The sequence below is a fragment of the Cottoperca gobio genome, chromosome 8 (genome assembly GCF_900634415.1).
Source record: "Cottoperca gobio chromosome 8, fCotGob3.1, whole genome shotgun sequence".
Taxonomy (NCBI): domain Eukaryota; kingdom Metazoa; phylum Chordata; class Actinopteri; order Perciformes; family Bovichtidae; genus Cottoperca; species Cottoperca gobio.
Window position 1 is genome coordinate 17,342,569 of NC_041362.1, and position 17,394 is coordinate 17,359,962.

General features: G+C 40.5%; 1 protein-coding gene across 2 annotated transcripts in view; it reads right to left on the reverse strand.

Annotated features, from left to right (window-relative positions):
* The window catches only part of ntn1b (netrin 1b), a 48,727-nt gene that overhangs the window by 9,403 nt on the left and 21,930 nt on the right, over window positions 1-17,394 (reverse strand). For both annotated transcript variants that reach the window (XM_029438183.1, XM_029438182.1), the window contains exons 3-5: window positions 9,242-9,430; window positions 3,858-4,007; window positions 1,717-1,770 (exon numbers count right to left, since the gene is read on the reverse strand). In XM_029438183.1, coding sequence (XP_029294043.1) covers window positions 1,717-1,770; window positions 3,858-4,007; window positions 9,242-9,430 — 393 coding nt within the window. The remainder of the gene's footprint in view (window positions 1-1,716; window positions 1,771-3,857; window positions 4,008-9,241; window positions 9,431-17,394) is intronic.

The window sequence follows — 17,394 nt, forward strand, 5'->3', positions numbered from 1 at the left end:
TGGCCATTTCTGTCGCTCTGTCACTGTGCCAGGTAGCTTTTGTGATGAGGGAGCTGGTGTTGGGACCAGAGGCCAAACTGAAAATTGAAATCATTTGTTCCCTCCACTTTCCACTGACTGACACAAATTGGAACCAGATCATCTCTGAGTGTCGCCCCCCCCCCCCCTCGCATTTCGCCTCTCCCAGAGCAATAAGCCTTGTGCTCTTTTCTGGGGGGTGGGGGTGGGAAAACTGGGCTGGGCAGTCTGAAGAGAAAGGAGGGGGCAGTTGAGAGAGAGAGAGGGGACCTTTCAGCTTGCCTGAATATGGACAAACTTCATTATTTCTTCCAGCCCTCTGTCCAGTCTTCCCCTTTCTTCCCCATTATACTCTGTGTGAATGAGGTTGCCTGGGTAATGATTGAGGAAGAAAAAAACGCCCCTCTCCTCCATTCTCGAAAAAAAAAAAAAAAAAAAAGCGGTTCAGGACGTGGGATGAGGATCGAATTCATGTATGTGTAGAGAAAGCATTTCTGTAGGAATGCCTGGCTGCTTTCTAGGGTGGCGGGAGAAATAAGAAAAGAGGAAATCCCAAAGTAAATGAATTTGACAAGTCCATATCGAGCATGCCTGATTTCCATGTAAATGAAGTGTTGAGGGCGGGGGGGCTCTTTATCTCCCACTGGCCCCTGGGGCCCTTTATCATACCTCCCTTTGATAGCTGACGTTGCCCATTAGCCCCTTAGCGCAATCGCTGCACTGGGCCATTACACCCACAGCTCTCATTAAGGGCCAATCTCCTGCTGCGAGGACAAACACCCCCTTTGTGTGTCTCTGCGGCAGTGCCACGTTCATTCTGCGGGGTCCCTGGGGACCACACTGCTCCTAATTTGGAGGGTGGTGTCTGTGTGGAGTTTCTGACAGGAATCCAAACTCCACACAGCCTCGCCAGTCACTATAGTAGGAAGTGGGACTCACAACAAAGCTGAATGAAGTCAGTGGCGCCACTTTCATCAGGCACTGATTGATGATCAGAAGTGACTCAACCAAACCTGTATCATGGTGAAAACTAATTGATTAACTGTGATTTAAAAAATACCTAAACAGCTGAGGCAACAGGTTTACAATCTGTTAAATTACATTTATGAATAGCCAAACCTAATCAGCCATTAAAGGATCAACACAAAAACAACACTAAAGCTGCAGGTCAAATTTTTTGTTGCACATCGTCTAATGTCAGCAATCCAACATGGAGACCCTTGTCAGAGCACATGAACAATGGGGTCGGGCAGGGCTTCACTGTCGGCGCAGCCAGCCTTGATTGAAATACAAACGGGTACAAATGAAGCATGTAATCAGATTAGAGCTGAGACCCTGGGGAGGCTGCTGAGCCGGCTGGGAATACAGGCAGCGAGGCTGCAGGGAACACTGGCAAAATATCTGGAGTTTACATCAGTGGCACTCGGACCTCACTGACGTGTGTTTAGTGGTGAAGTGAGGGCTGTGAATGGATGAAAAAACATGCATGTGCTAGAAATGCACACATAATTACATAAACCACGGAGCAGTTAGTTTAGTTACATATTGATTAAAAATCAAGCACACACTAATAAAAAAATAATACCACTAAATTGTGCAGCTGCTTGAAAACAGAAACTAAAAATATAACTTTCACCCCAAAAAAATGTTTTTGCTTTATTGTTGTAAAATCAGCAGAATATTTGCTGTGTTACTCACCTGACGGCTCCTCGTAGCTGGTGTAAGTTGCCGTCGGAGATGCAACTGGGATCTCTGTGACAAAGGGAGGAATAGATTTTACATTGTGATCATATTGCAACGCATACAGAATTAAACTTATGTGATGGGGAAATATACACGGCTCAATTTCCTGGATATACTCTGAAGAGCAGAGTTTTACCCCATGTGAAAAGCCTCAGGCATATACCGGTATACATTTTTCATAGGTATTTAATGGGATGTCTTGTGAATAACTGCTGATCTTGACATGCAGATGTGCTGAAAAACACGTAAAAAGACTGTGAGTTTCTTATTAATGTTCCCCTCCCTTCTGATTGCGGTATGCTGAAGGGTACAGAGAGCCAAGGCCGCTGGTCTTGTTAAAGTTGGATCTGGCAGGGAGTTAGATATCACAAGAATTTAATATCATGCTATTAAAACTAAAAGACATTATCTCAAAAAAATATATACAAGAAACTAAATATATTCTTCAAGAAAGCCATTTCCTCCAACTTTTACACCACATTTGTTACCTTCCCAACTAAATTAAAGAAATCCTATTCCAGCAGGATCACAGGTTTAAATTATCGCTGTGGATTCCGGCCAAACAGGTCCACAGAGATCATTTCCAATTTCCACACACGACTTTATCAGAAATGTCAACCCCAGTAACATAGTGGACGATTTGTGTACATGTCCTCCCAGACATCACTGTTATCTTATCTGTCCATGCCAGCCAGCTACTTGATGCTCCTAGCTAAAGCATCTACCGGCGACCCATCTCTGTTCCTGTGAGGCGTTGGCGTTTATTGCCGAGGGCCTGGAATCTGCAGGCAGCAGATACAGCCAATAAACATATCAGCCATCATTCCCTTGGACTCGTTCTGGGGATTTATTGTGAGACGGATCGTTGACGGTGTTGAAGGCACACAAGGCCATGTTAGGAAAGCTCTAATGGTCTGTTTATCCAGGCTCTGGTTTAAACAGCCAAAACTCTATCCAAAATATCTTAAAAATAACACGAGATGAGTGTGGGCCATGAATTCATGCATAGCAAGCATGTCCTGTCCTTTTCCAGGACCTGTCCTTTTTCAGGACCTGTCCTTTTTCTCTAAGGGTTTGATGTCGCTGATGGAGTCAGAGTATCAAAGCTTCGACTGTAGGATTTGTCCAAATTGGCTTTGCTAAAGGCAGGGTCACACCAGCAATTTACAAATTTCGCCATCAATTAATTCTAGAGGATCCATGAACTTCCACTGTTGACCAATCGTGAACCGTACTGACAGAGTTGATCTTTGAGGTAATGGCGAGCCAGGGTCGCTGACTGTGATGAGACGGGAGCAGCTCGTACCCTTTTATTGAGCAAAATGGTTTACAATGGAGAACAAAATGGCAGAACAGTAGAGAGAAAGCAGAGAGAAGGTCAGGGAGAGATTGTGACTGACCAGCGTTAGCGTGAATAGTTAGCAGTTAGCTCCCAGCTACAGCAGTTTGCTAACTTGCCCTGCGAGTAGTCCCTACGTCAGGGGTTCTCAAAGTTTTGAGTTTAGAGAGCCAGGACATGATTGAGGGCCGCACAAGAAAAATGCACACATCTCACTTCCACATTAAACTGCTGAGTTGTAAAATAATAATAATAATGCGTCTTTAGTATCAAACTTCTAGAACCAAATATTTCTTGTAGATGTACAAATTTTGCTTTCTGGTCTGAATTTAAAATAACTTTTAGTTTAACTTTTTAGCTTATTAGCTGAATGTTGTGATAAATAAAGAGTTTATAAGTTGCAACAAACAAATGTATTAATAGGCCTTGTTAATACATTCAATATAATGCTTCATAGATCAGTAATAAACCATTCACAAGAACTAGTCACAAATCCTCTTCGCTGGAGGCCTCGCATATCTAGTGCACAGTATGTCTACCCAAAGGTGTTCTTATGAAAGATTTATTATAACTGATCAATAAATGATTTGTTAACCATTAATACATGAGTCAGTTAACTATTTATGAACTGTAAAGTATCCCTCATTAAGAACGTTTAGCAGATTCCCTGTAAGAGGTAGTTGCCTGTGCATTTAATCTGGATTAACAATCTTTGGATCCAATCAGTGTGTGTTAAGGTGGTAGAAGTCGTCCTTACTGATGCAGGGGGCGATGGGAGAGCGGCTCTGCTGGTAGCCCTTGGCACAGCGGTTACAGGTGATTCCTGTTACTCCGTCCTTGCAGGGGCATTGGCCTGTTGTCTGGTTACACGTCTTCCCTGCTGCTCCAACTGGATGGCAATCACATGCTATAGAGGGAAAGGAGGGGACAAGCACAAAAACATCAAGCTACATTGTACCCAAGTAAACAACTTTTGATTTGAAAAATGAAAACACGAGTGATTAACAAAACCAGTTCCCTTACAAAACAAATATCAGCTTTAAAATGGCTACAGTATGTCTCTGCCCTGCACTCCGCTGACTCTACATATTGCATTTAATAAAAATCTAACACGAAATCCCAGTGAGAAATCATTCACATTAGAGCAGGCTGTGTTTTCTTTCCAGACCATCACAGATGGGGAACTGGGCCCTGAACCAGCATAAAACCTCAATCAAATTACACTGCTTCCCTCCACCCATAATAACTATGGGATTGTTCATTAGATCTGCTCTGGAAAGCCTGCAGAAGCGTGTATAATTAGATTAATTGTAGTTTTTCACCCTCACACCACAGTTATCAGCACACTGTGTGTAATGCAAAATGCATGTGGGTATGTGTTATGCGTGTGTCTTTGAGCTTCTTGAGAGCAGGCTTTGTGTCCTCTGCAGCGTTGTGATCAGACAGACTGTGTGCTCTTCAGATTGAGTTTCCAATGTAAAGCTTTTTGGCAAAGAGTTCCTTGCCTGAATAATGTTTCCCATTAATGGACGAGTGGAACGCACTTCAAAGTCTGTTTAAGCTGTTAGTTGGGAGGATCGCACGTTTAAATGTGAGAAATGCGTTCTGTGTGTGTGTGCCCTGGCAAACGTTTACCATAAAGCCAGTGTTTGAAGTGGAAGCCCAGCCTCCCTATTAGCCCTGCATGTGTTATATGTACCAGCAGAGTCATTTGAAATGTGCTTGAAGTGGTCCAATAGAGGTTGGACTTGCTTTTAGTTGGAATTTATGGCGCTTCACGAACATAACGAGATGCTTATTAAATCTTTTTATTTTTTTAAAGGTCCAACTTCTTTGTTTTTCTTCTACTTCATTTGAATCATGAAAGCATCTTCCAAGTGTATTTGTTGAAATAAAATCAAATGGTGGTTTTGGGAATCTAGCTCATTTCCTCTCAGAATTCAACACGAGTATGTTCCTTTACATAAAGATGAGGGAGGGCTGTCTAATGGAAACTATAGCTGTAATAAAATGATCATCACATAACGCAGCTTACAATAAACAAATGAGCTATGACGTCATAGAGAGAAGATTTCACAGTTTCTACTAACAACATTTTCTTTTGGCTAAATAAACTTGAGCATGTTTATACACCTTCTAAAACTTTTACAAATAATATTTCAGGGTTTGCCCAGAACAATTACATTTTATCCTAAAATCCAACATTATTAAGTCGTAGATGAGTTTTCTGCTGAGATGAACTGCTTAGTTTATTATTATTATTATTATTATTATTATTATTATTATTATTATTATTATTATTATTATTATTATTATTATTATTATTATATTGCTTAGTATTATTTAAACATACTGCTCTTGACCAAGATGGCTTTCACTTGTATAGGTTTTATTTTTTTCTATTGTTTTTTTAGTTTATGTACTTCCTTTAATTCTTTCTGTCATGTCTGGTACATGAGGCCCTGTAGAAACAGTGTGTCATTTTAACACATTATTTTTCATTAATCATAAAAGGTATAACGTGTTAATCAGTGATCTTAAGGTGCTGGTAGGTGGATTACTTCACCAGCACAGATCTGTTTCTGTTCCTTGTGCTAAGCTAAACTAACCGTCTAAGAAAGTGATAAAGCCAATTATCAAAAATGTCAAACTAGTCCTTTAAAGACCGTATAAAACACAGTGTTTGATTTACTCTACATTAAATGCGATAGACTGAATAATGTTTATGAAGCTATAAAATATCAGAACGCTACTTTGTCATTTGTAATGACTGACTTTATTTTTTACCACTTCAATCTCAAAAGTCCCCTAAAGCAAAACCACAGCCTCACATCCTTCACAGGGGGTGCTACAAACTGGACAGATTAATTACTTTCAACCTGCAGTGGGGGGCCTGTGCAGCTGAATGGTTGCTGAGGGGTTTCGGAGGAGCGCAGTTCAGTGAACCATGTACCAGCTTCATCTCTCTGTAGACTCGCTTTGCCTAGTTAAAGGCTTAGACTGCCAAACATATGAGGGGACAGGGAAAAAAAAACAAACTGTTAGGGGCAGGGGGGCGTGCACTGCCGTTCTCCATGAGCCATGTTTACACTGCGCTTGATGAGGGGTGAAGTTGTTAATCTGGGAAATAAAGCATGAGGCATTCCACGCTGCCACTGGAGATGTAGGCGCTGTATAGTGCAGAAGAGACTCTTTTTTTTTGCTAAACCTCCGACTATTAAGCAAATCGTTGAACGGACATGAGATGTGGAGTGTAGGCGAGAGACGGGGGGTTAAGGAATGGGGAATGAAAGCAGACTTCCTCCTGGCTGTGTTGGCACAGTGCTGTATTTCCTGTCCAACAACAGCAGAGTGGGATGGTTGGCTGATTTGAACAATAAATATAGTGCTTTTTAACTGATGTCACATCGCCCTGTTTTTGTCAACTGTGGAGAAAAGGCAGCAATCAGTCTGTTTAGGTTTGATCCCAGAGCACCGAGCTGGGCATATGAAAGGAGAGAGGGTCTTGAAGTATTCAGGTTACTGGTCCAGCTGTTTAGAAAGACTGTGCAGAGATCTATGGATGTTGCTACATCATTAGGCAAAGTGAGAACCTCTGTTACACTAACCTGCCCCCATCTCCGTCCCCCTGTAACTCCCCAAATATAGCTTGTGAAAATGTTTACGCTGGCTAAGTGAAACAATGCTGCAAAGAACCATTTGTCATTTTTTTCGCTAAGTAGAGACAATCTATCAAGCTTGCGTTCAGCACAACACTACCACATGCAGTAAATTGATCCCAGCACTGTGTTTAAGACAATCTCTGACTGTCTTTGACGTAAAATATCCAGCTCTGAAAAGGCTTTTATATGCCCTGTTGCTCGTGCCTTTTCTTTCATTTCATGCAAGCTGAACGAGTCAGACTGAATTAAAAGTTGTTGCTGTTCTTGTGTTTAAATAGCCAGCGGTATACCAAAGATGGGGCACCGGAGGATAGGCATCCCAAGACCGCTGTCGCCAGCCAATCATAGCTCAGAGGTAGATTTTGCTCAAGACCACATTATGTGCATCTGCCCAAAGTCGCTCATTTGTCATTAGTGTGTGGTAAGAAATTGTGACGCAAATGTACAATGGCATCCAATATTGTTTAAAAAGCAGCATGACTGCCATAACATTAGTAGCATTTCCCCATATAAACAGACTATTAACAGACTTTCCCTCCAAGAACAACATCTCACATCAACATCAATGTTTGCCAGTTTAGTCAGAGACAGGCAGAGACGTACAAATATTTTGTGCATCTATGGGATATTTTGTCGGTGAGTGTATAGCCCGAGTGCCTGAGTGACAGCAGCGTGTTTGCTCAAGGCCGCGGAGCCTGTCTTTACTCCCTGAAGGTGCTGCGGGACAGAAGGATCTAGCTTTTGTCTCCACCACACATTAATCCTCTCCCGCTTGGTCTCAAACCTGACATATGTGCTCACACCTGTGTGTGTGTGTGTTGATTTTTTGTGTGCAATGTGTTGTGTAAGTATGAATAGGGACAGAGGGACGATTAGCGAGTTGTTTCCACTGCTCTGTTCAGTGGATCAGCTCACACCTCTGCTCTGTTTGTTATGTTTGTCCTGTCAGGGATGCCACAGAGGACCCCAAATAGGTTGGGAGCTACACGGGTCAGTTCACCGACACCAAGACAGCCGGGCGCTTTTTTTCCACAACTTTTTAGAGAATTCCTTTAAAACCTGAAGTGTGAAACACAGTGGTGGTGGAAGAACACAGATCCTTAAGTAAAAGTAGCTATACCATGATGAAAATATACAGAACGTATTATCAGCCAAATCTACTTCATTAATCAAAAGTAATGTATTGTGCATTGATTTGTAAGCAGTATTTTACTACTGTGGCTCATAGTTTGAACTACTTATAAAAAGTTAGGTAGTTTAGTTTGGTGGTTCTCTAGAGGTCAGTTCCCCTCCAAGGGTCACAATATAAATCTGAGGGTTCGTGCCATGATTCATGAGAGATGAAAGAAGAAACAAAGTTCTGCTACACAGATATGTTTATTAGTTGGACTTTTTCTCTAATCTTTGCTGTTTTCTTTGGTTGAACTGCTGACAATTCATACAGTATGTTAACATGCATTTAAGAAACCAGGTTAGTCAGGGAAACTAGGTCACGCTGGTAATAAAGTGCTGCAGGAATGAGTCCTAAAAACAGGAAATGAGGTAACATTTCTGCACTTCTGGTTCCCTTGTCCCAAGGTCAATAGGTGTTTGGTTAGATGGCTGAAATAAGGTCCGTAGTTAATACAAGCTTGAGACAGTTTCATGTTTTGTTCTACGACATGAAATGCGTCAATAATACCCCACTCATGAATCTTTAAGCTTTTACGTGTCTTTAAAAGGCTAAATGAGACAAAAGAGGTTGTCGTGGACATTACATGTGTTAATATGTAAATACTTGCGCTCTTGCAAACTACTCAAATTCAAACTTTGCAACTTATAGATTTATCAATTTGTAGTATTTTCCAATTGAAGTTTGGTTTTGATTGTTGGAAACTTAGTGGCGGTGATCATGCGACAGTGGTGTAGTTCGTTTATAGCCTAATGTAATCTTTTTACTTCTAATGATTGCAGTTACGCTTCAACAATCCTAAAAGCGGTGTTCCTTTGTGAAGATCCTCTTGCTGAACAAAACGTTTGTTTGCCACATATCTTATTTTCTGCAGTAATCCCAAATAATCCATTGGTTTCTAGGGAAACAGGGCGATGCTAACTTCAGGGTTGGCCAACAAAAATACGTCATATGAAACTTGACAATTAGACACCCCTTTTTTTGTTAGAGGCCACTTGCCAAAAATGTCTTTTTCAATACACTTATCTTTAACAAATAAATATAGTGGAGTAGAAGTATAAAGTAGCATAAACCTCAAAATTGTATTTAAATTCAGTGTTGAGTATATTCACAGTTTGTTTCCCCCACTGGAAACGGAGCGTTGGTGAAACGTCTGTGTATAAAACATCAACCCTAACTTTAGAGGAAAGCTAAAAACCTAATGCCAATCCTTTTTATTTAACAACAAGTTACACGATGAGAGTACTAGTGACTGTGCACATATAATGTTATAGCATCCAACCTTTGACATATCCTGTTTCCTGTTACCTTTGCAAGCCCTCCGGTGAGAGATGGACTTGGTCATGTCCCTATAGTAACCCTCCTTGCAGTAATGGCAATGGCGTCCTGCTGTGTTGTGACGACAGTTGAGACAGACGCCGCCACTTCTCCGGCCTGACAGCTTGTACAGCTCCATGTTGAAACGGCAGCGGCGGGCGTGCAGGTTACAGTGGCAGGCTGTGTAGAGAGAGCGAGAGAAAGACACTGAGAAACACTGCCATGACATTTTGCAGATCAGTCATAATGCCTTTAAGTGAAATAATATGTTCAGTACTCAAATTTAAATGATCCCATGTGGCACTATTTGAAAGGCATGTAACTCCAGTTTTGCTGATTTTTATGTTTTCACTCCAGTTGCATGGTTACTTAGTCCCCTGTCAGTTGAGAAACTCCAAACTCTTAAACTCATGAAACCAAATGCAGTGTCATCAAGCTGCAAAACACTGCTGTTTTTCTTAGCTCCTGAAAAGCTGACATTCTGGAAACTTGAGCTTATTATCTGAAAGCGATGAACTCTACACACACTGTTTGCAAACCTTCCAATTTGCAACTGTGGTGCAGACTCCAAATGCAGTCGGTTGAGATCTTGAGAAAATGCTTTTACTTGAAAGGCATCACACAAAGTCTCAATCTTCTGGTATGAGTTTGTCATTTTCAGACAACAGGTTTCAAAACAGATGGCGTGGCTTTGCCTGCTTTGGTCTGGCTTGAGAATAATGGAGCCTCTAAAAGAAATGTCCTGGTTCAGGCTCTCTTTCGCTCGGCCACCTGCTTGTGAATTTAACCTCTGAACTCTGGTGATGTCAGGCAGGAAAACTTTCTTCCGCTCTCCCACACATCTGAGAGACTACTGATTTATTGTCATTGCTATTTTCACTCATTAATATTGACCCCAAAGTTCATATTCCTCACGCACTGATGCACTTCCATGATTTCAGGCCTCTCCTATTAAATGAATTAGAAAGATGTGAAATAAGTAACGTCATTCATGTAAATATTTAATTCATATTGTGTGAAATAGATGAACCAACTTGTAAAATAATTTAGGAAAATATTTAAGGTAGGCCTAATCTCATTACTATAATATGTTATTTCAACATTTCTAATTTAAAGATTAACATTTCTTGGAGTTAATTTTGATGTAATTATATATTTAATTTCACTTATGTCAGCCTTTTACATCCCCACATTCCTCTCTTAAACTAGGAAGCTCAACAACAGCTGCCACATGTACCCGTTTATATCCTGTTAGCTGGAGCAACAGTAACTGCACAAACTGCCTTTAGCTTACCTAGCCAACTAGCTAGGTTGGGTTGTGAGTTTATTATTCAGCATAGAAGTGAAGACACAGTGTTAGCAATGTTAGCTAGCTCCAGTGGACGAGAGCGACCACAGAGAAATACTCTCGGTCACTTTGTTCTTCACGGTTATTTTTCTCAGCAACATCTTTAGAACCAAAAACGCTGCAGAGGTTACTCTGAATTAATAAGCTAACGTTAGCTGCTAACGTTGTCACTGTCTCTTCACTTTGATGCAAAGTAATAATCCAACCTCACATGGACCGTAGCTGGCGACTGTCTTGTACTTGTGTAGGCATGTTACTTGCCCATGCGAGTACTGTTTATGCTGAAGTGTTTTGAAAATTAAGGTTTTTAGCAAAAATGCATGTGTTTGGTAAGTAGTGAGAATTGGATTATACTGCACGAGTTGTGTGAGAGTTTTTAAACGGATGTTTTGATATTAGTTTTGCATTTGTGAAACAAAGCCCCCATTTACTTCAATTATCAAGTTATTTTCTTAGTTTTGGGATTCTCCGTACTGTGGAGGCATGTAAGAAAAACAAAGGTTTTGATCAAGAATTCAAACTAACACGGGGTGAATAGTTAATGTAAAAATTATCATTTAGAGCAGTGGTTCCCTAGGGGAGGGGGCGCAGAGCTATTGCAGGGGGGGCGTGGTAAGGCAAATTAATGAGGCATGCTTGAGCCCTGCTAGCATAACATGGACACGTTTGTGACAGGGCTCCCAGCTAAACGCAAAGCAGAGGATGAATCTTCACCAAATGTGCCAGCTTCCCAAGCAAGTCAAGACAAGAAAATATGAAGAGGCATATATCACCTTCGGCTTCACCAGTACAACGATGTGTAATGAGGAGAGACCAGTGTGTTGAAAATATCATTGATGGCGATGACTTGAGGCCACTTGATGTGGTGATTAAAGGTGTAATCGACAAGTGACGAGACAGCCGCTTCAATCTGCACATGGATGAAGCGAATGACGGTAACAAAGATTGTTTTCTGATGTTGTACGTCACATTCATTGATGGCGATGACTTGAGGGAGGATTTGATGTGGTGATTAAAGGTGTAAGTTTTGCAAAGAAAATGTTTAGGTTTGAGTTTTTTCTCTCAGGGAGCTGGTTAAGTTTTAAAAGCCAGAGAGGTAATGTTGAGAAAATATGTTGAAAGCAGAAATGCTGTTACACAGTAAACGTTACACAGTTTTGAAGCTAAAGATGTGTACGTGTGTTGTAGGGGTGGCTTGAAAATATTCTTATCTACAAAAGGGGGGCCCTGCAGAAGAAGTTTGGGAACCACTGATTTAGAGGGTGAAGCATTCCTTTAAGAGAGGCAGGGGACATGTGATTGGTTGAAAGGCGAGAGGGTCATGAAAATGACATCATGAAGAAAACGTATTTAAAAAAATGCCAAAATGAGATAAAAGCTGCCGTTTGAAAACGACCATTTTAAATTAAATATATATAATGAAATAAAAATGAATTCAAATAAAATAATGTCATAACTCATTTCACTAATTAGTGTGTCATTTATATATTTTACCCAATTCATTTCATAATAACTTATTATTCTCATATTGAACCCTGTGGGCCTCCATACTCCACTGTGATCCTTGTGTTAGTGATGTTTTACCTTTTAGGTCACTTTCCTTTTATTATGCTGAATGAGGCACGTACCATTCATATGATCTGCCATCACAGTCCCTCACATTTCAGTAATCTCTCCATCAATGCACCCGTCTTAGTCTTATCGCCAGAATATCCCTGTAATAACATTGTCACATATGCTCCACGTTCATCAGGGGTCTGAATCACGTACAAACCAACTCACACCTGCCATAAGAGACCCGAGCTGGCAGGTGGTTGGGATTCAGAAACTCCCCTTCTGAATGGGGGGCACTCGCGCACACACACACACACACACACACACACACACACACACACACACACACACACACACACACACACACACACACACACACACAGAGAGAGAGGTGTTTGGCAGCTGTCACAGGCTTATCTTCCACACTACCCTCCCAAGGGCTGATCCAACACACTCTACACCAAGCTTTGAAGAACACACACACACACACACACACACACACACACACACACACACACACACACACACACACACACACACACACACACACACACACACACACACGCACACACACTCCCTCCTCCCTTTCCCTCTTACTCTTTGCTGCTTTCTTATCCCAGATGTTATCTCCACTTAAGGGAAGTGTGAGAGGAAAATGCAAAGGGGCTTTTTTCATAAATAGGAAATGGAATGCTCTTAGTTTTCGGTGCTGAAGAAAGCCGATGCCGGTACTATACTTTCATCTTCCAAAACATTCAGACACAGATGTGGTTATTGTAACACTTCAGCCGTCACTTCAAAGAAACACAATTACATATTTTATAGAACTAAAGCGGGCTATATGTCATCATTTATCTCTGGATGTCTGTGATTCTTTGCCATACATTTCACTCTGAATCTGCCTCTTTGGAGACTCTCAAAGGTAAAATTGTTCTTTCTTATATGTGTGTGTGAGAGCGTCATGAGATTAATAAGCGCTATCTCCACAGCTGTCCCCAGGCCCTTCTAATGAGCACTGTGCTATCTCATCCACACATCCCCTCTCTGCTCACACAGTCACTGTAGTTGTCGATCAGCAGGGACAACAGCTTGAGCGCTGATAAGCAACAGGCTCCAAATGCCCCTTCAACATCAGTCGCACATTTGCCAGATAAGTGAATGATGTAATGTTGAAAAGTCAGGGCACAGGTAAACCTTTCTGGTTTTTGTTTCTTCAACAGTTTGGGCTACGTATAAAGAAACGCTACTCGAAGAGTGAACTGTACTGAAGAAATGTACAGTATGTGGAATCACTAAGTGAAAAATGTGGAGCCTTTTTTTCCACTTTCCTGTTCGACAAACTCGCATACCCTTTCATCAACTCCACAAAATCATATTCCAAATATGTTCAAGAATTGTAGAATTTTAATGTGGATATTATTTAACACTATTAATTATATAAAACTGGAGTTTGTCACAGTATTTGTTGGATATAATCATCTGTTTCGATTGTTATCAGCCCATTGAATGGCCCATTATCAGTTAACACCGCTACTGTAGTCGTTCAAACCTGCCAAGAACTGGCACACTGCACCGACACGTGCCTCGTGCACGTTGCTCCACTGTAAAGAAATTTTGTTGTAGTGGCTGTTCAGAGTATTGCAACTTCTGCGTTCATCATATGACGCACACTAGTCCAAAAAACATTATTCCTGTACACAATCATTGAAAAGGGAGTGGCTTTAAAACGGTTATTACATTTGTCTGAGTGTCACAAACCCCCAAAATGACTCCTCTATTAGAGAATTGGATCCATTCAGTCCAATGACAAAGTCTGCGGGAGCCGTATGATTTAATCAAACAACACTCATAGCACTGTATGGGGCGCCATCTTTGAATGCGGTATCTAGACTTCCTTTATGCATCAATGTTTTCAACCATTTCCGTCATTATAATATTCAAATGTTTAACTTTTAGTGTATAATTTTATGTGTCTTGGACATACAAAAAAAATGCTAGAATGCTATTAATTAAGTACAACATGTTATGTTTACATTGTTATATAAATAAATGACCCTTTTGTTTCCCCGTATTGCCAACTAATGTAACACAACCGCACTTGTGAAAACCTTTCGTGTTTGCAAGATGTTTTTTAAATAATTGAAAATAGCAACGAGTGCTTTTGAACCAAAAGAAATGAGAAGATATATAAATAATATTATAGAATAATATTCAAGAAATGTCTAGATTGACCTTTTCTAGTGAAAAGCAAAATTGAAGTTCCAAATATAAAGCGAGTTAATAAAGGCATCTGCTTACTGGACAGCCAGAGTAACAAGGTGTCTTTTCTGGGTCTGCTTTCATTTGCTTTCAAGGGCCTACTTAGGGCTATGCTATTCCAATCTATTTATGTTCAAGTGCAATCTATCAGGCTTAGTGAAGGAAGCGCTCGTGGTGGGTGTGCATATTGGATGGAAATTACGCATCCCACAGCTTGGTGGAGGCGGTTTTTCGCTCCGTCTACAGAGAGGAGCGCACTTCAGGAACAATCAAACGTCTGTACTGTACATGATGATCTCTAATGAAATTGGTTTGAAGAACTCAGCGCCGCAGCGGCAGATATTTACCAGCCCTGTCAACAGGTGTCAGATGTTTAACCATACAGACTGAGTAATGCAGCGCTTCTTCAGACACGGAGAAAGATGGAATTCCAGCACAATTGTTGTTTATTTAGGACCAATTACTCTCTCACTGTGTATAATCCTGTGCAGTCACTCATATCATGAGCTGATGATCTGTGTCAGATCAAACAGGGTTCATCACAGCCTACGATCTGAGGGAAAGACAACACTTGCCTCTTAACAGATTACAGATCCATGTTTTCATGACAACAGTTGGTTTAGTGGTTGGATATTTCAGAGACAGGCACACATGCAGAAACATCCAAACTGTACGTGTTATGAGTGTCTCTCTGAGTTAGACAATATGGCGTGTTTCTTTACACACACACACACACACACACACACACACACACACACACACACACACACACACACACACACACACACACACACACACACACACACACACACGCACACACACACACACACACACATGCTGTTGAAGTTGCATCAAATACACTTGACTCTATGGTCTCACTGCAAAGCATATGGAGGTTACGCAATGCTTGCATAACACCTGTATTGTATATGTGGGTGATGTTGCAGAAGTGTCAAAAGAGTTCATTAATATCTGTGAAGTGGGTACGCATTATTTATTTTCTGTATTAAAAAAAACAAAAATAAACAGTTCAGGCTTGCAAATTATATTGCCAATATTTTGTAAATACAGGATACCAAAGAAATACTACAGTACTTGTTTAAAGGGGTGATTATGTATTTTATAGCCCACATACCCTGCACTTTATTACTTCAGCTGGTAATTAAATGGCAAGACATAAAAACCTTGTTCTCTAACATCAGTTTAGATTGTTTTAATGAAGTACATTACTAAAGCTATTAGTACACACTCATTTCCTTGCTTAGTGTAATGTTTTGTTCCCAATAATAATATACACTGTATTAATAATAATAAAAATACTCCATATTGCAATGCAGATGCAACAACCATGAATTGACCTTCACTCTGCAATGTCATTATTAGTTATGTAGTTAAAAATACAGTGTATTTATTTACTTTTACGTACATTTTTATCCTGATTTAAGTACCAAGCAGTGGTGGAAAGTAACTAAGTGCATTTACTCAAGTGCAGTCCTTTTTTTAATTGATTATAATCCATTAATATATTTATTTTTCAGAAGTAGTTGCTTTTCACTTTTGGTACATAAGTTTATTTTGATGCTAATTCATATGTACTTTTACTTTGAACAAAGTATATTTACTATGTGGTATTACTAAGTAAAAGGTCTGAATACTTCCCCCCCCTGGTGCAGTAGTACATAGTACCCTGAATATACTAAATCATACTGTAAATGAGTTGTAATCTGAAGTGTTACCAATCAGGCAATGACTATGTTTTATTCCCTGGAAGTAGTTCCTCTGTAGGATTATAAAGACACGACTGAGAGTCAATGATCACATCATATTCCTATAAAAACCGATGGCACAAATATATCATTATAATACCGGAAAGCTGGGCGTAAATCATAGAGGATTTGTGCTGTGAAGGACAAATAATTAGTCATGAAGAGAGAGTTTTATAGAAGAGTGGTATCAGCTGCCATGGCTATAAAGGGTGCATTGAACACTCATCTTTATTTTAGCCAACACTCGAGCAAACAAGCGTTTCTCTGAGCATCCGTGCACTTTCTCTGATGAAACACGTTTGTCTTGGTAAAGCACAAACATTAAAAGCAAGCTACGATCCTTCCCCCTCAGCTGACGCACGTTTCCTACAAATAAATATTTCGATCACACATCACTGCAGCAGCTGTGATTTTGACGAGGACAACAACAAAGGACTTCTGCACCAAGCTCTCCAGATGATGAATCCTTGTACAAGGTTCTGGACAGCTTTTGATGATTTCACTCGAGGCAAAAGAAATGTAAACAATGAAAGAAAAACAATCGCAGAAGGGAGATTTTGATCTCGCACACAACGGAGCAGGTTTACGCAACGACCTTGCGTCACCTTGGTGTCACATAAACAAATAAAGCATCAAAACAATGTGAGCCAATATGAGAATGATTTAAAGACCTTCTTTGATCAAGTTAAGAAATAGCTGGCATGATTAGAACCAACAGAGCTGGAACATGAGGAATTAGTATATGTGACGTGGTTTTAATCAGACACATATTAGAGGCAGGAGGATGTTTGAATCCTGGGTTCACTTTGCTGCACCTGCCTGTGTGCTGATCAGGGCGGATGCTAGAGCTGTGTGTGCTTTTGTAGACGTTTGTATCCTGGGTACATCAATGTATTTCAGATGTCTTCTGTTGTCCTCCTGGAACTAACAGCATCTGTCCCAAAGTGGTTAACGTTTGATCTAAAGTGATTTACAAACCATTTTCACACAGACAATGCACCGATCAGATTAGCAGTGCGGAGAACACTACAAGCCAAACAAACGGCAAGTTTATATACTGATTTCGTAGCAAAAATAAATTCAAATTACAGTTTGACGTATGCTTGACTGACTGGTGACATTTGTTTGTCTCCTGGCTGCACCACGTTGCCCACATGAGCCCATTGAGGTTGTGTTCTGGCACTGACTGACCTAACGTTGAAACAACCAAATATGGC